The sequence below is a fragment of the Camponotus floridanus genome, unplaced genomic scaffold (assembly GCF_003227725.1).
Source record: "Camponotus floridanus strain SB8 unplaced genomic scaffold, Cflo_v7.5 scaffold4, whole genome shotgun sequence".
In the NCBI taxonomy this organism is placed as follows: domain Eukaryota; kingdom Metazoa; phylum Arthropoda; class Insecta; order Hymenoptera; family Formicidae; genus Camponotus; species Camponotus floridanus.
In genome coordinates this window covers 3,050,566-3,073,612 of record NW_020229547.1, presented here as the reverse complement: position 1 = coordinate 3,073,612, position 23,047 = coordinate 3,050,566, and the positions used below count along the sequence as shown (strand labels likewise).

The following is a 23,047-nucleotide window of genomic DNA, read 5'->3' as shown; positions in this document are numbered from 1 at the left end:
CTCGTTATCCCAATGAATGGCTAGCGAACATCGATCGCGGTCTGTTCGATTAAACGACCGAAGGACGGCAATCTGCATTCGTCGTTTATCGCTCTAATCTAAAGATACATTCGGTAAAGATACAGTCGAGAGAGAAAACACCTTGCAGTGTATTGACACAGATGCATCGGAATTATAAGTGACATTAAAAGATATTCATTTATAGATTAATGCGGCTGACAATTGGCGAGGAAAAAAATCGAATTAACGGTGAAAAAGATATCATTAAAAAATATCGATTACATCCCGCAGCGCTGACGATTTAAAAGAGTTTCCGTCTGTCTCTACGAAATGTTTTTCTTCCACATAACCATGACGATATATATCTCTCATGGATCAATTATGCACCAAGTCACTCGTCGCTTCTAGTGTCGATAATAATAGTGTTTTAATAATTTTTTCCATCCGTCTCTCGCTGGTTTCTCTCCAAGAAAAGATATGGCTTGTTATAGATCTATAAAATCTCTATCAACGTAACCAGACAGAGAATGGTGACTATTAATTTAGATTGTCGATGACATAATCAGAGGAATCGTCACGGAGACAAAACAAGATGATTTGATTGTAAAAATATTTATGTGTACAAGTAATGATTTTTGCAAAGTGAGATAAGTGCTTCCCGAGTATCGCACACAAGCGCAATCGTAATATACACTTTTATTAATTTTTCCTATACCGTTAAACTGGTTTAAAACAGAGATTCTTGGAAGATGGATTGAAACACAATTTCATCTAGTCTTTCAATTTAATCCATTTTCTAAGAGCGATTGTCCGTCATTTAACAATGAACGATGGTGCACGATATTATGCGCATAGATGTGCATAAAACAAGCTCAATGACATTTATACACGGAGCTAAGCGTATAGTTTGCTTATGGAGAGGCTAAATGCCGGACACGACAGGGTGGTAATACGACTGGGAAGAGGAGGAGGACGAGTGTCGGCGATGTCAAACGCTAGAACCGAAGGAGGGGAGGAGGAGAAGCAACAAGACTTCTTTACTTCGTTTCGAGAGCTGACGATGGAGATGAGACAAAACGAGACGAGAGACGAGAGACGAGAGACGAGAAGAACGAGAGGAGAAGCAGAGAAGCAGAGAAGCGAGAAGAAGGAAAGGCGAGCTGGAAAGAAGGGCTCGCGAGAACGCAACGAAGGGTGAATAGGAAAGGATAAGAGAGGACAGAAAAAAAGGAGGGAGAGGCACGGGCGAAAAGAAAACGACGGGCCAGAAGAGAACAGAAGGGAAGAGAGAAACGGGCGGATGGGCCACGAGTGAGAGAAGAAGGGAGAGAGGGCGATTGGTCGGCGCGAACGCGAGACTCGAGAACTCGAGGCGAAGCGAGGGGAAACGGTGCACAAACTCGAGACCGAGGGTGCCAGGGCGCGAGAGGGGGGAGGGGGAGGGGGAGGAAGAAACTAAACCGAGGGTCGGGGGCCGCTAGCGAGGAAATGGTGGGGCCGAAGAATCGGCGAGGACCAGGGCCCGGGCTCGGCGGGGAGCGAGGGGCGGGAAACGAAGATGAGGACGCGGATGAGGACGCGGATCAGGAGAACGAGGAGAAGGAAGTGACGGAGCAGGAGAAGCAGGAGGAGGAGGGAGCGTCTGGTGATACGCGGAGGGATGCCGCGGGGGCTCCCGTACGACGGAGGGGGGGTAGGGGTTGCCGTCCCTCTCGCGACGTCAGCCCCGCCAGCGTGGTCCGCGCGAGGAGCGGGGGCCGGGTTAACCCCTCTCCGCGCGTCGCGAGGTTCCTATGAATTTTGCGACACTCAATAAAAAGTAGTTCCACGAGGTTAACATTTCGGTAACTATACCCTCGCCTACCCGGGACGCGCGCGCGCGCGCGCACGCACGCACGCACGCACCGCACGACGACGACGACAACGACTACGACAACGACTACGACAACGACGACGACGACGGGCCGGAGCGGACGGATATATACGTGTACGCTCGTCCATACACGTATATATTTACGTGCATACGCACGTATACGCGATCGCATATACGCTCGCTCGCTCGCTCGCCCTCTTCCTACCTCGCTCCCTCTCTTTTTCGCGCGCGCAGGGTCGCTCTTCGGCGTACATTACGGGGCCACGCACGCACACGCGAGGGGCCCCGGCACATGCACGCGTGTGTGCAAGCGGGCGGCACACGCTCGTGTTAAAAACGAGGGAAGCGAGAGAGGGATATAGGAAGAACGACGAGGAGGGAAGGAGAATGAAAAAGAGCTCTTCGTGCGGATAGAGAGAAAGAAAGAGGGAGAGGGAGAGGGAGAAGGAGAGAGAGGGGGAGAGAGGAGGATAAAGAAAGAGAGAATCGTACACACGCGCGCGGTCGCGCGCTCGCGGACACTCGGCACGCATACATGCACGCCGGGCGCGCACGCATACCACAGGACTGCCGAAAAAACTGCACGGGAGAGGCGCAGCAACGGGCAAACCGAACCGCGCGCGAATCAAGTGCTTTGGCCAGTCGCGTTCCCAATCACTCTACGACTAGGTAGTCCCCCGGTGTGTGTCCCAAAAGAAGCGGCGAGGAGCAGCTGGGTCCTTCGGTCCTCGACGCGGTCGGCGCGCAAGATAATACACGCAGGACATTCTAAACGCGCGGACGCATCCGTCGTCGTCGTCGTCGTCGTCGTCGTCGTCGCCGTCGTCGCTCGCTCGCTTGCTCGCTCGCTCTCTCACGATCCTTACGGCGGGTGTTACGCGCGTAAGGTGGACAATATTTCGTCACCTCCTCGCTCGGTTCCGAGTCCTACCGCAATTTCTCTCCTCTCGTTCTTTCTTTTATTTTTCTTTCGTTCCTCCTTTCGTTTTATTTTACTTCCCTTTTCATTTTTTATCCTTTGGCCCGGCGTCCTTATCTCTCGACCCGATTCCCGCACGCGAGAAGACACGTAGCCACCGGACGTGGCTCGCATCCGCGGTTTCGCGCGGCATGGTAACCCGGTGGCACGTTGCATCGTCGGCAGGAAGGAGTGTGTAATTCTTCTGTTATAACGGAGAGGACGACCTCGCGTCAAGGACAAGGCGGAAAAGCAGTGCGCGTCCATGCGTGTACCTACGGGATCGCGAGTACGCGTTACGGTGATCCAGTTACGCGGGTTCCACGCGAGAAGAAGAGGGAAAGGGAGACTCCTCGAAGAAGAGAAGCAGCGATTCTCGGGCAAGGTGCGAGTGAGAGAGATGCCACGCTGCGCTAATACCCTCCGTTAAATCGCGTCCGACGTTCCTCGACGATCAACGATCTCGAAAAAAAACAAACGAAGAAGCCATCGAGAAGACGAATTTGCGGCGAAAGAGGCCCGCGAAGAGCGTCTCGTCGGAGCGAGAAAGTGTCGTCGCGTCGATTCCAATGACGAGTCGAAGAGGAGGAATGAGAAGGAGTTGCAGCGCGAGAAAGATCTAATCATTTTTTTTTTCCTTTCGTTTCCCATACGGTGTCCGTACGAAATCTACGAGTGAGACGACGCGAAAATCTGGAGAAACGGGTCCGCCTGTCATCGAGGCTCGCTTGGCGAACGATACAACTGTCGTTACGCGACCGTTTCGTTTCTTCGTGAGGATTTCTCGGCCGATTTCCGTCGCCGGAAGAGAATCGTTACGGTACGGTTGAAATCGGGCGACAGAGACGCGTGCGATAGTCCGACTTGAAGAGGAAAAAAAGAGAAAAGAAAAACAGAAAGGAGCGAACGCGACACAGGCGCTCTCTCCCTCCTTTGCGACAAGTTTGGCACGGGCAGAAGAAAGAGCGGAAGTCGGAGCAAAGGTTCGACGTGATCATCATCATCGTCGTCGTCGTCGTCGTCGTCGTCGTCGTCGTCGTCGTCGTCGTCGTCGTCGCATCGGAATAGTAGAACCACGGGGGCCTAGCATCAACGGACAAGGACGCCGAGCAAAGGAGGTCCACACTTCACTTTTCGCTCGACGATCAAGGTACGTCCACAGCTGAGACCGGTGGCCTTCGGCCGCCTGTGCGGCTTCCACGGTGTACGCGATCGCTAGAGACGGAGGAAGAAGTTTGGGGAAGACGGAGAGGGAGCGAACGGAATAGAAAGAGACGAAGGCAGGGAGAAGGAGAGGGAGCGAATGAAGGAGAGAAAAACAAAGAGAGAGAGAGAGAGAGAGAGAGAGAAAGAGTAAAAAGTTTTGGGAGGGGGTACTTAAAGAGGGCGGTCGGGGGAAGGGGGGGTAGAGAGAGACTTAAGAGAAGGACGGACGAAGGGACGGCGCGAGGGTGAGAGCGAAAGAAGGAATACGATAGACGGGGAGGGAGGGCGGCAAAAGCGAAAAAGAGCGCGCGCGAGAGAGAGAGAGAGAGAGAGGGGACGAGCGTTCGCATGTATCTGTCGCGCGAGTTATGTAGCGGTACGCGTGCATGCAAAAATACGTGTGTACGTGTGGATGCGCGCGTATTCGCGACGGTGCGTGCATACGCACCGACACACGTGCGACCGTGCTTGCGAATGCGCACCGTCATACCCGCACACCCGCGCGCGCACACGAACGCACACACGTACGCGCCGTCGCGACAACACCTAGTTAGCGGATAGAATACGCGCGTGTGTCCTTTCATGAATCCCCCGACGTGTATACGGTGACGTGTCTCGTATGCCCTTGCCTATGTATGCCAGACGGCAAAGGTGACAGCGCGGCATGGCAATGGCGGTGGCGGCGGCGGCCGGCGGCCGGCGTTAGTACCGGTTCGGACTGGAGCCGGCTAGACTCGCGCTAGACGAAGATAATGCCAGACGTTAGAGAGTGCTTGGTACATGACGTAATCCCTATCGCTCTCCGCTCTCGCTCTCCGTGCGCCGCGAGAGGCGCTCGAGCCTCGCGTAACGCGTTTGTCGGTCTCGTGCGCGTCCGCTTCTCCGGAGCCGAGGCCGGGGCCGCCGTCACGACCGTGCCACGGTCGCCGCGCGCGTACGCGCTCGATTCTACGCGGTTCACTCTCGTTTTCCATCGTACCACGCCTCGTCTGGCGGCGCGGAGCTCTCTCTCGCCGCGCGTGGGAGTAATCGTTTTTTCCTCTTTTTTTTCAGCTTTTTTTTTCCTTTTCTCTCTCTCTCTCTCTCTCTCTCTCTCGCTCCCTCCCTTCTCCTCCCCCGCGAACCCGATTTCGTCACGTTGCCGCCGCGCGCGAGCCGCGTGTTTTATTTTATTTATTTATTTTTTCCCCGTTCGCTAACTGCGGGCGATTACGTATTTTTTTTAGGTCGCAGGATTTTAATACCTGCGAGTTTTGGCACGGTATCCATATCGGCGTGTTTTGCGCGAGAACTGTTTGTGGTTTTTTTTTCTCTCTTTTAGCGGGCGCGCATCTCTAAACCGCGGGCGTCGAGTCGCGCGACATAAAATCTATTAGATTAAGAAAAATCCTCTCCGTTTGACGCACCTGCGACGCGATTATTTCTTTGGATCGCGCGTCTCCCTCTCGACGTCCGTATACGTTCGTTCCCTATTTTTACGAGCGACGCGGCTTAGGTTTGTTGCACGGCCGTGCAGCGAGTCGAAAACAGCGCGGACCTAGGTATAAATAGATCTCGCGAACGTCGAACGTCGAAGAAAGAGAGAGAGAGAAAGAATGAGAAACCGTAGGAGAGGACGCGACACGGAGGGCGAGGGGGGGAGACGCGCGGCCGAACCTCTGGTAAAAAATAAGAAGCCTCGATGATGACGCGAACGTTCCTGAAAAACTTAGCCACCGCGTGCATTCGCTTCGTATGCGCGCGTGCGGCGTATATATACGCGACGATAAAACTTGTCCGGGTGCAGAGGCGATTCTCTCTCAAGGATGTAGCTTCGGGACAAAGCTGCGGTCGTCTGCCAATATCTCTCGTCGACGACGTCTCTCGATCGCGCGATTATTGCTCTAACATTTTCAATAAAATCACATCCGATTATAATGTATGATAATTCGAAGAAATCGATTAATCTGGCAATAATCTAGCAAAATCGCTGCCGTAAAATCAATCGATAGCCGGAAAATAATAAATAGCGATGTCGACGAATCATATTTGAATTAAAGACATTCGAAAAGATATTAAATAATTAAAATTAAAAGGTCCAGGAAACAGCGTGTTAAGCTTGATGAAAGTTTCGAGAGCAAAAACTAAAAAAAATATATAAATATTACTTGGCACAAGAGACAAGTAAATAAAAAATGTGCAATATTGAAAAAGAAAAATATATGTATCGATATTTTTAACGCTTATTATTTTTCGACTGTCAAATGACTTTATTATAATAGACAATTGCAAAGTTACTGCCACATATATCCTGATAAAGTCTCTTGATAATCGAAAAATGATAGCGATAAAAATATTGAATACACGTCGACGAATCATGTTTCAAAAATAAAAAGACTAAAAAATATATTAAATCATGTTAAAATTAAAGAGACAACGCGTTGTTAAGCTTGCGAAAGTTTCGAGACAAAACCAAAAATAAATGAGTATTACATGAAACGCAAGAGTATAAATAAAAAATGTGCAATATTGAAAAAAAATACACATACATGTACCAATATTTTTTTATCGCCCATTACTTTTCGAGTGACTTTATTGCAACAGACAATTGATAATTGATTACTTAACGTCTTTTTCTAAAAATATGTATGAGAATCCAGAGATTCGCGACATTTTATTTCGTCGTTTGTGGACAAAAAAATCTTGTCGCATACGTTCCAATTATCACAGAAATGACCGTCGATCCTTATTGACTATTAATTTATAATGTAATTAGCTCTCGAGCGCATATTTGCCCGGTAGCATTAATACGCTGAGGCAAATTAGAGCGATGCGATGGCCAGTTTAATTTTCTCGGAAGCACCTGCATACGAGAAAAGGGATGTATCCGATAACGGTGTGTTCTCCTTGAACCATAACGGACGCTGAATCTCACCCGTTATTCCACCCGTTCTTCCTCGCCTTCTCCTCCCCGCTCTTCGCTCCTTCCTCGAGATTCTTCGCTCTGAGAATTATTGGACGCCGTAAAATGGTCGTACGCGCGCGTATTTATCTCTTCTTACTCTCAAACGGGCATGTAAAAATCGCTCCCTTTTAGAAATTGAAGCAAACGCACGTAGCTTCGGAAAACTTGGTCGCGTGTACAAAGCATCTCGAAAGATGTATTTTTAAACGTGTTCCAGTAGTAAAACATGGATTTTTTGTCTGTACGCAACATTTACATTTTTTCTTCTATATATTTGTTCGAATTGCGAAAATAGAAGAAGAGAATCGAGTTTGATAAAAATTATGATTCAACTTTTTGACGCTCCACGTTACGTCGAGCGTTTACACGACGATTCCATCGTACGCTTACCGTGTCGTTTATTCGATCGCTTGATTTATTGCCAATGACATTTCGCGGAATCGTCAGCGGCAGGAAGTCTTATCTCGCGCGTAGACGCGTCAACTTGAAGACAGCAGATAGTTGAATTAACGCGAGGATGGAGAGAGGTGAGCGCGGATTGCGTAACCCTCGCCAAGAGCCTCGGGTAGCATCAAAGACAAACGAACTCTTTATCGCGCTATCGGGCTAGAGTGCGAGATTCTACGAAATAGAAGTGTAGTTTGTACGTGCAGGTATGCGTACACATAATACGAATCGGTCGATTAGATTGTACGCCTAGTAACTAGATTACGTCGTCTCGCGACGACCGCCGCCTTATCTGCGAAATTAGACTCCGAGGCAGGCGAAGGCGTTATTTAGGCGCGACCGACGCGACGCAGGCTCGCTTGAAAAACCGTCGTTATTCGCGTTAGAAACGGACGCGTCGCTCTACGCTATCGCGTATTTTTGCCACTCCCCGCGATCATTTATCTTCGACATTATCCGACAAGTAAAGACGGTAACGCGTTTGCTTATTACACGCGTCAATTATTATGTTGCCGTTGATTTTTATTATTTTATTCTCGCAAGAGAGAGAGAGAGAAAATCCTTTTGATCTTATCACGAGCGATAGCCAAGCAGATGGATATTCTAAAACGCGAATACGTTCAAAGGACGATCCATCGTGCGTGATACCATCCTATTAAATTTACATGTTTTTCTAAACGCCCGCCTGCGGGAAATATCTCCGCGATCGATAAGCGATCGATGCCGTCGAGAGGGAGAGAGAGCTCGATAAAATTAACAAAGCGAATTCATTCACCGAACGGCGCGAGTATCAATCGTATAAATTCCGCGCGCGCTATTCACCGATACACAAGACGGCCGATTGAATTGTATATACCGGGCGTAAATTTTCAGGTGCCGAGGGGCAACCGTTTGCGCACACGTTTTGCATGGCGCGCGTTAAAATTCGCACCGGTTGATTCCGCGCGACGCGCGTACCTTGAGAGGAAGAAGGTCGCAGGTGCGAAACTTTTAGCCAATCGCATCTCGCGACTTGTGCAGACTCGTCGCGTACGGCGACAGCTTGTTATAAACGCGCGACAAAAGTGAGATTTACAAAAATAAATATACACATTAATATATATTTTGGAGTACATGTACATTTTTTTAACACGTATAAAAGAGGAGAAGGATGAATACGAGTTGATTTATTGCGTAGAAAGTTGGAAAAAGAAGCGTTTTTTTCCTGAATCTTGAGATATTCTACTATAAAATATCAACTGTATTACTTTCCACAAAAATAATCTATGAATAGATTAAATATTAATCTTTTCCAAAAAGCGATATCGCGATATCAATCCTCGCCACGAGTTTGTCCGGTCTTGCAAAAATGATTTGATTCCGTAACAATTGAATAGTCTAATTATTTTTGATACGATAATTTGAAACGATTACCGTCTTGTTCTTCGCGTTTTGCCCAATTTGCAAAAATCGCACATTTTTTCTTCAGCTGACAAATCGCGTTGAGGGGGGTATCGATAATTATAAAATTACAACACACTCGTAGTCTAATCGTCTTATCGAATTATCAAAATTATCTCGCTGGCGATAGCGCGCCTCTAGCGATCGATACTATTTCTTTCTCTCGCGAGAGAAGATTTCGCGAGCGCGAGCGCGGAGAGGCGAAAGAAAGAAAGAAATAAATAAGCAACCGTGTGCACGAAACGTTGCAACTCGCGCTTGTATAGACGCGCAGGAAGGTCAAAATGTGGACACACAATGCGGCGCCTATTGTGAAAGCGGCGAGAAAGAGAGCGTCGCTTTATTTAAGCCACTTGAAATGCGCACGTCAGCTGATCGTGACGAATCATATCCGAGAATCGGCCGAGTAGTCAACGAGACGGCGGTATAACGGCGCGACGGGGGTCGGTGTATTTATGCGAGCGCGGGGGAGAGCGGGTACGCGGTTCCTTCCTTCGGACGGCTCTTTGTTTCGTGCATTATACGCGCGCATGTGTACGCGCGCACGCCCACATTCGCGTGCTCGCTCGCGCGCGCGCGAGCGAAAAAATGTGCATACTCGCGCGCGCGCGCGCGAGCGGATACGCCCGTGTGCGTGCGTTTATGTAGCGTCGCTAGTGTCCCGGGCGTATGAATTAGACGGCCACCAGAAATAGGCTGTTACGGGGAAAAAAAAAGAGTCGCGGCCCCGATTCCTTTCTGCAAGTCGCGGGTCAAGTCCCCGTTTTCATCGGACGAAAGCCGGAGAGATTTCGATGCGGAGATTATATTTTATCGCCTCGCATATGCGCGAAATTAGGGAAATTATAGCGGAGATTAACGCGTCCGGTTTCTCGACCATTGGAGAAATTGAATGCTCGCCGAAATGGCATCTCAAAATCTTTGCTCGCGCGATATCGCGGAACGCTCTTGTTCGCCTTGTTTTAAGAGATTCGCCCCCCAAGGTCGTATTGTTTCTGTGTAGGATTCCGCATTAAAATGCAGAGAGCCTCCGTTCGATAGAAATCCGCGAGTGTGGAGTGTCTTGAAATAATATTGTTAAAGAGAAACGAAATAAAAGCGGGCGTATAAAATGATAATTATTTATGAGCCATCTCTATTTCTACAAATCTACGTGACAATTTTTCGCGTGTATCCAATTCGAAAATTATTACGGTCGTACTAAAATAAGTGTAGCCGCGTCATGCTTCTATTGGATGTGGATATTTTTGTCGATAGTTTCACTTTTATGCGCTGAAAAGTCTCTCTAGGACAAATGTTCAGATTAGAATACTTTTTTTTTGAAATCCGATTATTTTGCGCGCGATCGATCCCAGATCTACTTTAAAAATTCCATCCAAACACGATTCGAAGAATAGCAATATCAGATATTGTAAAGCGTCTACGTGATAAAAATTGCATTTTATCCAGAGTTCTTTTTTAATTTTTCCCCACGTGTGCGAATGCAAATTTTTAAATAATCCCATAATCGTTCCTTTGTGCGCGAGATGTACGTACGCTCGCAAGCGCGTGAATGAATCGCTACAGGTGCGTCTAGTTTCGGAGCAGATTTTGACATCCGGCTGACGGGACGCAAGGGGAGAGATGTAAAGGCAGACGGCAACGAGAAGGCGCGATTAAAATCGAAAGCGCTCGTTTTAAAAATTCCAACGGGGCATCCTCAATTTTTCACCGCGACCCGCGTTTTTAAACCGCGCGTTGTAAACACACGTATATCCACACGTACATCTCGTGCATGTGTATCTCGGGCATGCAAACTCGATGCAGCCGACTGTCTGCGCTACAATTAAAAATATAGCTGCTGACCTGTTTTCAGTATTTTTAAGCCCCGACGGAAATATTCGTGGATCATCGTGACTCGATTAATCGCGCGGAAAGCAGGTCGGGACGCGACCGTTTCGAGAATCGATGATTGATGATCTCGCGCATTGATTTTTACCGCCTTTAGTCGATTATCGCCGTTATATATTTAATGCGAGTAATGGTGACAAGACGTGCATTTTTCATTCGTATGTATCTTCTCTTTGCGCAGAATCGAAATTCCGTATTTAAATCCCTCTCTCTCTCGCGCGCGTTTTCGTAGGAATGTTACGTGCAAAATGCATTTGCAGGAACTGTTACCCTGCGTTAAAATCACCTCAACCGCGCGATAACAGCACGAATCGTGTCGATACGGCAAAATTTTGCCACGCGAGTCGTTTTGATTGTAAAAAACACGATAAGGATTTGTCGTTGTTCCTGCTTAGTTGCAATTGTAGAGGACAAAAATGTGACATTTGATCCGCCATAAAAAGATATATACACGACATGTAATTTTTTTTATCAATTATTTTTACATCTCTACAATTATGTTATGTCGCATCGTAAGATATCCTAAAAATATTCCGTGACCAGCTGCGAGGCGATTTTAAATTGTGCGGATATTTTATAGAGTTATTAAATATAATTTCAGTGAGTTTGATGTTACGAGTATAGAAAAAATATATTTTAAAACGTTGATTTTCGCAGATGAAGATAAAAATAATTTTTGGTGCCAATCCAATAATTTGCAAATAACTAAACTTATCCCTAGCGGCGGTTTAGATCCGCAGTAGTACAGGATAGCGTAAGAATAGACGAGCAAAGTAGCGCATACGGCACTAGTCCCGTATCAAGTAGTGCGTATCTAGTATTGGCCAGACGACAAAAGGTCTTCGACGCGAGCCCTTTTTATATTATATTCAAGAGTAGCGCGCGTGAAACAGAAATAAAACTTGCGACATAAAGTCGATTCTCTATCGCGGTACCACAGACAGTTTATTTCGGCTAATCAAACATTCATCGACGTCTACATCTATTTAATTGCATTTAATTCGCGACATGTCGGCATTCTTAAATTGTACATCGCATATAGATTCTGTTAAAAAATAATAAATCTTGAGATGTATGTTTTTCCAAAATTTCTTAAATATTTAAATTATAAATTATTCTTTTCTCTCATCCTCGTAAATTTTTACGTATGCATATCATTGCTATATAATTGTAAGTATCAATGTATAATACTTGAAATGTCTTGGTCTCAAAAACCAACATGTTCTTTCTGCTCTCTCGTTAAAAATGTAACAATCTTGAAAAAATGTCAAGAATTTTTTCTAAAGATTTTTAAAAAAAAAACCTCGCTAATCGAAATAATTTCTCCTACATCCGTTTGTATTTAAGAGACCAAATTTAGACAGAGTCCGTTATTAACTCGCTCTAGTGTGCAATATTCATCGTTGTCTTTTAATTACATTCTTGCTCGAGAGATAAACGATAAAAGGAACTTGACTTGGCTAAAGTTGGTGACGCGCTGTCCTCGGTCAAAGTTAGTTTTTCACCTGATTCGTCGGTACCCCGGGCATTCCCACGTTTAGGTCTATGTCGACCGTGGTGAAGCGTACCGTTGAAGAGAAATAATTGGTTGTTTGGCTGTCGACGGATTAGCCCGCTCGAGGTCAACGGCCACCAAATGTTTGCGAGTGTAGGGCAAGAGGAAAGGGTACCGGTTCGCACGGAGGGGACGGAGAAATAGAGACAAGAGAAGAGAAAGAAAGAAAGAAAGAGAGAGAGAGAGAAAGCGAGGAGCGGGGTCTCCGCGAAAGCAGACCGGGGCGAGCGGGGGAACCGGAGGAGGATAGGCGAAAAGAATGGGGGAGAAGGGTACGTAGCGATCAAACGTATGCTGCCCCGACGCCTCACCTCCGCCTTTTGTTACTTTGCGTGTGCAAAGTGCATTTGGGACGCGGGCAGCCGCGTCGCTTCCCTAAACAGGGCGATTTATCGCGGATATACGTACGTGTGTACGTACGTGTGCATGTGTATCGACGTCGATCCGTCTCCACGAATCCCGGAAAACGCGGCGAGTCTCGACGGCACTTTAACCGGCAGGTGCGTAGCGCTAACGACGCTTCCAGCCCGCTAAAGGAAACGGGGCGAGGGGGGGGGGAAGGAAGAGAGGAAGGGGCAAGGCAATTTTGGGTCGCTTCGTGCTACTCGGTACGGCCCGCTCGTTAGCGCGGCCTGCCGCCTATCGCAATTAAACGACGTTGTACGATTTTTCGACGAATACATTTTTTTCATCTTGTATTTTATACCAAAGGACAATCTAAAAAAAAATAATGACGTCTTGGCAATCGGTAGTTGAAAAAAATCGATAATTTCGCACGTCCGTTCGTACATTTCCCCCTCGCGTCTCATCTCGTTCCCTTCCGTCGAAAGTTAAATGTACAACGTGTTTCGAGGTAAAATTATCAGATTTTGGGATTTATAAATTAAGGTGTTATTTCGATATTTTTAAATGAGAAACGAGGCCATAAATCATACAAGAATAGTTTCCATATTCGAAATGAGGTACGATGCGATGATTATAATGGTTACATTGTTATTAGCAGTCCGTTTTTAATACGTCGTTTTTTTTCTTGCGTGACGTATCGTAATTTTAGATGTCTAATTTTTAGCGATAACGATAATTTTACAAATGTATCTATGCTTTTTTTGGCTAAAATCATTTGAATATCACCGAGGGGATCTCATCTTGCTGCCGAAATAACCGAAATATATACGGTACGAAGTTTTATACACCGGCGTAATAGCGAGCAGGCAGCAAGTGTACGATACGGAACGATAGGGATCCGTCCGTGCGTATGAAGAATATAGGGTGTGCAAAAAAGGTCGGTTCGGATGATTACATGGTGCGGACGCTTCTGGCTGCAATTCAAGCATCCATCCGGACGCGTACAATGTTACAAAGCTTTCTCGCTCTCTCTCTCTCTCTCTCTCTCTCTTTCTCTCTCACATGTACATTGTATAGCAGTAATTGACACATGTGGACCGGAATATATGGGCTTGAATTTTTATGCGGAAATAAAATAGCAAGAGATTATCGATCAAGTTTCTCGCGAGCCAACATTCCCTTAATCCTATGAATTTTATAGCTCGCATAGCCTACGCATTTACGCGTATATTCATATTTAAAAAAAGAGGGGAATAAAAAACGTAAAAAAAGGGGAATAAAAAAAATTCATACAATTCTAATTCCACATTAGTTTAACATGAGGCGCTCGTTGAAATTCAATTACGCACGCGCTGCGTTGTATCCGTGTTAAATTTGCACGCGATAGTCGTTGGCTTAAATGCCGCAAAAGTTTTGTGCATTCACTTTTACGAATATCCTTGAGATTTCGCCAAATCCATGCGCGAGAGAGCCGCTCATTAAAATCAATTACGGCCGGTTGTAAATTTTTGCCGATCGAGCGTCTTCGGTCGCTCCGACGCGAGACGACACACTCTGCATTTAACGCAACTCCTGTATTCGGAGAGGATTTATTACGTCACGTAAGATCAAGGATTACCAGTTCCACGCCGTTCGCACGCGCGCGCGCGCTCTCCTCGTTTCGCCTCGCTCTTTCGCGAATATATACGCGTGCACACACGTACACAGTCTCTCTCTTTCTTCCTCGCAGTATGGTCACCTCTGCTTTTGGACACCTGCTGCTTCTCGCTGACGCAGACACGAACCTGCAAGCGAAACGCAGCGTCACGTGATTGGACTAGTGCTATGTATATGCAAAACGATTGATGTACGAAAGGCCAGTGAAAGTAAGTTCCGCCGTTTCTGCCGACGTTTCTGCGCGTCTCGCGCTTTATCCTCGAGAAACGTTAATGGCGAATTTATATCTGCAGATGCCGCGTTGAATTTACATTTGATAATTGCTACTAAAATTGAATCGTTCAATTTGAGTCAAATTGAGTCGTTCAATTATCGAGCGACAAATATGCGTCGATTCTATACGTCAATCAAAAGTATACAATGCTTTTTGCGAAACCTATTGGACAAAATTCACCTGAATCGATGGTTTGCAGAAACGTTCCTAATCAATGTCAGAGCTAAATTTTTAATCGTCGAGTATTCTTGCACGTCGCAAGACACGATTGTTCATTTTTACCATCATTTTTAATCTCGCAGTCACTATAAAGCGTAGAAATGTGTAATCCGTTATCGATCATGCATCGGATACACGTGCTACTCGCATCAAACTGTTGATTTCCCGCGGAAAAAATTGTTGCGAAAAACTCGCGCCCGTTCGACATCCATCCATCGCATTCACTCGGACCTCAAATTTTCTCAACGTCAACGCATCCCGATTAATTCGCGATTAATTCGCTTCTCGCAATTTTTCGTCACAACCGTGCGAGGATACGTGTCGTTGGAAATGCGTCGCAGACATTTACGCAAATCTCGCCACGTGAATCGTAAAGAGAGAGAGAGAGAAGGAGAAAAACGTCGATTGGGAATCGACGTGGCGGAAAAAAAAGAGAGGCGAGGAAAAAAGCGTAGCGGAAAAAGTGGCGAGATCGTCGTGAGAGCGTTCGTACGCAATCTAGTCCAAGCATAGGTGCCACAGCCCTCACAGCCTGGGCTTCTAGGAATCCAATCAATAAATATTACAATGGAACCCCTAGAGAAGTAGGGGCGCAGCATATCCTCCTCTCTCTCTCTCTTTCTCTCTCGTCGTCGGTCCCCTCCACCGTCTCGCCACCGCGCGTCCCATCCTCCCCATCATATTCCTCCTCCTGCTACCGCTACCGCTACCGCTGCTGCTGCTGCTGCTGCTGCTGCTGCTGCTGCTGCTTACTCTGCCTGCCTAGTCGCTAGTCGGAGGAAAAAGGATCTGTCCTACGTCGCGCGCGCTCCTGCAGTCGCTTCGTTCCTCGCTCGCCTCGTCCTCGACCACGTCCGCGAAACTTGGCCCGTCCCACCCCCGTCGTCGTCCGACCCCCCCCCCGGCCCGTCCCCCGCTCCCTCCCACCCGGCATCTCCCTCGCTCTCTCGCCGCCTTTTTCTCATCCTCCCGAAGCGCGCCACCAGCCACCACCCGCGCCCCTTCACGGGCCCTCGAGCCCACCACCGTTTACATTTTACTTTTCTAGTAGCGAATTAAAACCGCGTTCATGCGCAGCCCGTGGAAGGGCGTAATGATTTTTTGAGGGGCGAATCGAGTGGGGTCGCCTACGGTGGTGCACGGCTCGCGGCGGCAGGAGAGAGCGAGAAAGAAGGAAAGAGAGAGAGGGGGTAATAGCTCTGGGTGCTACCGTCGAGTTTAGCAGGAGCAGGACGGCGCGTGCCGCGGCAAGGATAAATACCCGAACGAGCGAGCGAGCGAGCGAGCGAACGCGTTTTTGCTTCGTTAATGTTAACGAATGAGGGGTACATAATTATCGGGGAAACGGCGGAGCGGCGGATCTCGTTTATCGATCTCGGTCGAAACGGGCGCAGGGACCATTTTACAAATTTCCTCCTCTCGTTCAAAACGGGCTAAATCGAACTCTTATCCTCCTTCAACGCCGAGGCGTCAAAAATCTCTCCCTCCCTCTCTCTCTGTCTTTCGTCGCTCGCGAGATTCGAATCGGAGATGAATTTTTCAAACTTTTGCAAGTTTGGCGAGAGACCGTCTCGAGATTCCCGCGAAATCCAAAGGGAACAACCCAGAGGATCGGGAGAAGAAAACGCGGCAACATTTTTTTCCAGCTCGAGAGACCGGACTCGTTTCGCGGCGGCTACGCGCATTTTCGTCTCGTCAACTGATTACGGCGGGGTAGAGAGAGAGAGAGAGAGAGGGAAGAGACCAAGATTGCGGGGTACACGGGGAGAGAAACAGAACAGCCGCCGCGGCCGCGGCCGCAAGCATCAACCTCTCCCACCATGGCGCCCGGTGGCGGCCGGCTCTCTCGCTCTCGCGCGCCTTGGGCTCTCTCACGCTCTCTCTCTCTGCGTACGCACTATTTTTTAGTCCGCACTTATTACGACAGATGTCTCATGCTCCGATAAAGAATAACGGCGGGCGAGCGGGAGCCTTCCCCCCGCATGCTAGTCCTAACCAGGCTCGGGAACAGCAGCCCGTACTTGGTGCTTCGTCGGCTCGTGGTGTCACTGTAACGCGCCGGTTTACGTTACGCGCGTCTCTCCTCTTTTTTTTTTCCTTCCGGCTCGTCCTCGTTCCCGCTGTCTCCCTCCACCACACGCACACATACGCACACACACACACACACACACACACGCACGCACGCACACAAAATACACGCACGCACACTTGTCGCTTCGTCTCGCTTTCAAACTCCTCAACCGTCGTCGCGAATCGACGAGTCTCCCCGCGACAGTGATTATGTCTATCGGCGCCGTCGTTGATCCGCGACCTCGAACTCGGACCGAGGATCCTCGTCTCGATCGCGGAGACGCGTAGCTTAGACCACGGGGGACCGCACACGCTCTCCTTCCTCGCCGGATCGGCACACGTGGTAGGTACACGTTCATCCCGCTTCGGAACGTCCACTCGTGCCCGTCGGTCATTATCGCCTCGTCTCGCGGTTCGTTTCGTATCTTGCGGTCGGAAGAGTGCGAACGCAACAAGGAGAAAGAGAGAGAGAGAGAAAAAGGCGAGGCCGGAGATCCTTTTCTCGCGCGTGAAGCGACGATTTCTCGTACGCGGAGACTGCGGATGAGAGAAGACGCTCCGCTCCTCGACCGAGGGTCAACATGTGCATGCGTGCATGCGTGCGTGCGTGCGTGCGTTGCGGGTGTGCGCGTATATATAAATATACATACGCACGCGGGCGTCGAGAGAAAGGAAGAGAGACGAGGGAACAATCGCGTAGAGTGACTCGTGCATTCAACGTGCACAAGTTGCGCGCGCGAGCAAACGAGAGGGAGGGTGGATGCATGCGTACGCACATGTGCACGGTATGCGAGCATCGCTGCCAGCGACGAAAGGGTACCTCGGAAGCGCGCGACATGGGAACGCTCTCTCTCTCTCTCTTTCTTCCTCCCGACGAGTCTCTCCGAGGCGAAAAAAAATTCACGGATGCTTTTCAGACGAAACGGCGATAACGAGGGCACCGCCGGGCTTCGGTCGAGGCTTTGGTACCGCGCGTCGTCGGCGAACGATGATATTTAACGTGACACGTGCCGCACAGTGACAGCCGGCGCGGAGGAAAAGGATCGGAAGCGAGAGGAGACCGCCAAGACCGCAGACGGAACCCGATGGTCGGAGGATGGTGGTGGTGGTTATAGTGGTTTGAAAATCGTCGAAACGACACCGGGAAGGGGCGACGCACGTGAGAGCGACTTTCTCCCCACCCCCCCGTCTCTCTCTTCCTCTCTCCGACGCCACAAGGTAATTAGCCAAAGGGCCGCGCATCTCGAGAGCGCATCTCTTTGAGTAAATCTCGCTTTTTGTTAGAGAGCCGTATAGAGTCGCAACCCCGCACAATGACTCCCGTCGAGTCCAAGTACGCGTTATCGCGAAAAGTGGAGGTAATCGGAGCTATTTGCAAAGTTTGCGAGCAAACTACGCCCAATTACGTCGGCATTTTCGCACCTTGCTGCTCGCGAGCGATCGCGACGTTCTCGCTTTGATATTTGCGCGCGAATCGATCGTTGTTTGGCAAAATCTCGATTCCAAGATCGAGGCGCAAAGTTCCGCGATGCGATTCGAGAGCTACCGTAGAGTCGAGGATAATTCAGGGATGCGATAGTTTTGATGCGAAAACAAGTTGGCAATTTATTTCGAATAGTTGCAACGCGCGAAATTGAATCCGAAATCGAGATTACACCGTTTTCGACTTTGAAAAATGAATCTCGATAGAGCGAGAGAGACGTCGCGTTTCGCGCGGGTGATTTTTAACCGATAAATTTTACACTTTTCTCGATATGTGATAAAAAATTGCATCAAACACGTAACATTATTTTGCCTCGACCTCGGCTTTTTTATTTTGTCGCGCGCGTACCTTTTTTCGTCGCGAGATATAATTTCACGGGACGCGATCCGAATTTTCCCGGCGTAATTTCGGTCGGTTCAAAGTTTCCATTATTCGTTGCAATTGGAAACTTTGAATCGGCCGAAATTCGGCGGCCTCGAGTCCCCTCGCGCATCGTCGGGTGAGACGTAAGGATTACGTTTCCTTTTTCCCGTCCGTTTCCGTCCCATTTAGCGCGCGCACAGAGTCGCTCGCAGAATTCATTATTGGACATTCGCCGCGCTATTCTTCCTTCCTTCTCGTCTCCTCTCGCTCCTGCCACACGCTCCACGCACACGTACACTCGTCTTCTAAACGTTTATCGATTAGAAGTGTATCGCGAGAAAAGAGTAATAAAAAAAAAAACGTCCTTCCCCTCTTCCGGCAAATCTTGCGTCCATCTTTCTCTCGGTCCGCGTGTCATTCAATATACCCGCCGCCGTTTCCCTCTCCTTGTCGCGCGCATCCTCGGCACCCTCTCTCCTCAGCCCCATCCTCGCGCATTTTCTCTTTCCCTCCTCCGCCCTCTCCCCCTCTCGCGCCCCGTTCTCGTAACGGCGACGACGATCGCCGGCTTTTCGTACATTTTCGTGCGGCCTCGCGAGACGGGAGGGAAGCGCGGCGCCTTCTCCGCGAACAGAGTCGCACAGTCGTGACGTGACGTTTTAGGGGTTGGTCGGTCGGCTCGCTCGCGCACGGTATGCGACGAGGAAGGAGCCTGCTGCGGTGACTGCTCGCTCGCGACGCCCCCGGTCAAAGTGCGAAAGATATCGTCGTCGACGTCGTCTTCATCCTTGTCGCCACCGCCACCGCCGTCGTCCTCGTCGTCGTCGTCGTCTTCATCCTCGTCGCGTCGCCGTGTCTCTCGACGCTCCTCTCCCCTCGTGTCTCATGTGACCCGGACGACGATCGCGATCTCGCGATCACGGACGCTCGCATCCGCGTAAGCGCGCGGATGAGCCGCGGATCTCGCGCGCGCGGCGAGCGCCAAAGTCGCGACGCGCTCGATCCTGCCTCGATCCTTGTCGCTCCCGCGTCCCGTCCCTCCCCGGCCCTCTCCGTCTCCCGCTCGCGCTCCGCCGTCCCCGTTTGATCGCGATCACTTTCGGTGTGGCCGACAGTTCGGGCGGCGGCGACGGCGTGGGGGCGGTGGTGGTGGTTGGTGCGCGCGATGGCGGGAGGGAAGGGGTAGGAGGATGATCCACGCGCAGGAAGGAAGGAAGGAAGGAACGAACGACAAAATCGTTTAGTATTTATTTCAAGTGTATTTACCGATATCCTCTCTCGCCCGCTACAACATCCTAAACCTCGCGCGTCGACGATACGTGGGGGGATCTCCGTCCCACTCTCGCGATCTCACGCGTTGCCGTACGCATCGATCACGCAGGTGTCACGCAGGATCCGCCGGAATCGATCGCTCGTAGGACTCGATCTTTCGCCGAGAGTAGCAGCCGCGGGCGAGCTTCGAGTCGCGAGTGTCGAGTGTGCTCGGTTCCTTCTTCTCTTTCTTTTTCGCTCTTGGCCCGCGTCGAGATAATCGCCGTCTTCGCCGCCCCCGCCGCCGCCGTCGCCGTCATCGTCAGCGTCATCGTCATCGTCATCGTCATCATCGTCGTCGTGTTTGGCTCGGTTGTTTCGGTCATTAGCTTACGCGGCATGACGGCCGATAGGTGTTCCTCGGTGATAACGCGTCCGGACTCGGCAGACTGTGATTCGCGCTCGGGTTGCCGGCCGAGCGTGCCTTAGAAAAACTATACGAGAGCTCTCTCCGTCAGTCAGTGTGCGTGTGTGTATGCGAGAAGGTATCTATCGTATCGCGGCGGAGGATCCCCGACAGATTGATCGATCGCGCGTCGCTTTTCGGCGTCGCTCTTCGCCTCGACCGAGGAGCGCGACGAGGTTTACGTGCGACGTGTGCGATTTCAAACATTTCGATCCCGAGATTCCCCGCGCTCGCGTAATCCCGCTCGCGATTATTCGCGACTCGTCCGGACTCTCTCTCTCTCTCCCCTCCTCTCTCCCTCTAATCCCGGCTGGTGCGTGCAAATTGTGTAAATAGTTTAGCGCCGTTCGTTCGCCCCGCCGGCAATGAAGCGAGCGACCTAGTCGTAAACTGAAAGTTGTAGTTTTTTTTTCCTTGGCTTTATCAACGCGAACCAACGTACGAGAGACCATCGCGCGTTTTTCTGTCTGTTATCAAACAATGTTCGGTAGCAAAGTTATCTGTCAGATTCGTCACATGTAATTTTAGCAGGACGCGATAGCGACACTTGAAAAAAATTGGAACAATCTCCACGCGAGTGCGAAAAATCGGGAGACGCGGATTTCTCTCTCTCTCTCTCTCTCTCTCTCTCGTTGTCGATTCTTCCGTCTTGCTTCAATTTTTTTCGCGAGCAAGACACCGGAGCAAGCTTAAATCAACGAGGTTCGACGTACGAAAAAAGATTGCCGCGGAGATCTGAGTCTGTCGCGGAGATTCCGTTCATGTTAAAATGCATCGGCTGTGAATAATTATCCTCCTGGATTTCGCGCGGCGGAAAATGCGAGATCGCTTTGCCGCTCGTTAAATGCTCCAACCCATTTTTTTCTAGTCGCGCCAGCGAGTCGTTTTGTAAATTTGTTTTAAGATCTCTTTTTTTTTATCATTATGCTAAGATAACACTATCAGCGTACATTTAGTGCTCCCGCTTTTATAAGTAGCAGAGAATTATTTAATCAACGTACTCTCTTTCTCTCTTTCTTTTTTTCTCTTTCTCTCTTCTCTTTGAATCGGCTCCAGCTTGACGACCTAATTTTCCCGTATGGCGAAGCAGCAATTCGCGCTGCGCGTGTCCATGCGTGCGTGCGTGCGTGCGCGTGATGTGTGTGTGTGTGTGCGTGCGTCTCCTGATTTTATTCCTGCTAATCGCGTCCTTTATCCGCTCATCTTTCTACGCAATTGGGCAAGTAAACGCTCGTTTCTATTTCCGGTTTCGCGGTAAGCTTAGCCACGCAATATTTCACTTCTTTCGCGATATTTCGACGATCCGTTATGTCATCCGCTATTGCCGTTCGACGAAAAAAAATATATATATATGCGTGTATAAAATTTTTAAATCGTCATTTACACAATGCGGATGTAAAGAAACATCTCCACTTGCATCGTTATGTCACTCGCGTTTTTTTCTCGCTTTTTATATCGATTAATCTTTTACACCTTTTACACCTCCAAGATGAATAAATCAGATCGATAAATCTCAACATTACATAATATCAATGTCGAATTGTTCCTAATAAATTTGCGTGCAGAAAAATGATGAGTTATCGAAAACTAGCTTTTTCGTCGTTAATAATCTCAAGCTATTAATATGACTTTTTAACGAGATGTCGTAGATTAATTAAAAGCGCGCGTTACGTAATTTTGCGGGAATATAAATTTTCGTATATATCTAATCGCTCACTTTTCTCTCCGAGACTCTTCTCGCCGCGATTTTCGATCCCCCCTTTATAATTTTATAGTCAACCTCTAATTTATCGCAAAAATATCGCGGGACATGCAATTGCGATTCGATATCAGTCGAATATGCGTACATGTTGCAATTGTGTTTTCGAATGTCGAAATTGGACTTATCTAAAATTATCAGTTTACAAGCTTATCGATGTGCACTAGTCGGCGGGTCGTAGCCGAAATTTCAATTACACCGTCGCACGTCGCGTTTAAGACGCTTTAGCGGACGGACAAATGTCTGTCTCGCTCGTTAGATTCTAAGCGATCCTCCCTCCGTCCTCCGATCGGTAGCAGCAGGCATTCGCTTTCTAATTGCAGGTGAATAGACACAACGATGGTAGATACACAACATTTCTGTCTGCGATGGAACAATTACCAGAGCAGCATAACCTCGGCGTTTGAAAATCTGCGGGACGATGAGGACTTTGTGGACGTGACGCTGGCCTGCGACGGCAAAAGCCTGAAAGCCCATCGCGTCGTTCTCTCCGCCTGTAGCCCGTATTTTAGAGAATTGCTCAAGGTAAGAGTCCCTTCCTCCGGCTGTGAAAAAGTCCGTTCGCCAAATTTTTTTACCCACGGCGAAGCCTTCCCCACCGTCCAAGAATCCACCACCTAACGATTACGCGCGCAACACGTTGCGCTGTTTCAGAGCACGCCGTGCAAGCACCCGGTGATAGTGCTCCAGGATGTGGCGTTCAGCGACTTACATGCCTTAGTGGAGTTTATTTATCACGGCGAGGTGAACGTGCATCAGCGGTCTCTCAGTAGTTTCCTAAAGACCGCGGAGGTCCTCAGGGTATCGGGCCTCACGCAACAGGCCGACCAAACCGACAGAGACGAGGT

The 23,047-nt window shown here is 49.1% G+C and overlaps 1 protein-coding gene across 15 annotated transcripts in view; it reads left to right on the top strand.

Annotated features, from left to right (window-relative positions):
- The first annotated feature begins 2,355 nt into the window (after positions 1–2,355).
- LOC105251771 (broad-complex core protein) overlaps positions 2,356–23,047 on the top strand; it is a 59,124-nt gene continuing 38,432 nt past the window's right edge. For 2 of the 15 annotated variants that reach the window (XM_025411427.1, XM_011258766.3), the window contains exons 1-3: positions 2,356–3,981; positions 22,523–22,724; positions 22,854–23,045. In XM_025411427.1, coding sequence (XP_025267212.1) covers positions 22,539–22,724; positions 22,854–23,045 — 378 coding nt within the window. In that variant the 5' untranslated portion in view covers positions 2,356–3,981; positions 22,523–22,538. The other 13 variants (XM_025411429.1, XM_025411428.1, XM_011258761.3 and 10 more) reach the window with 12 other exon arrangements.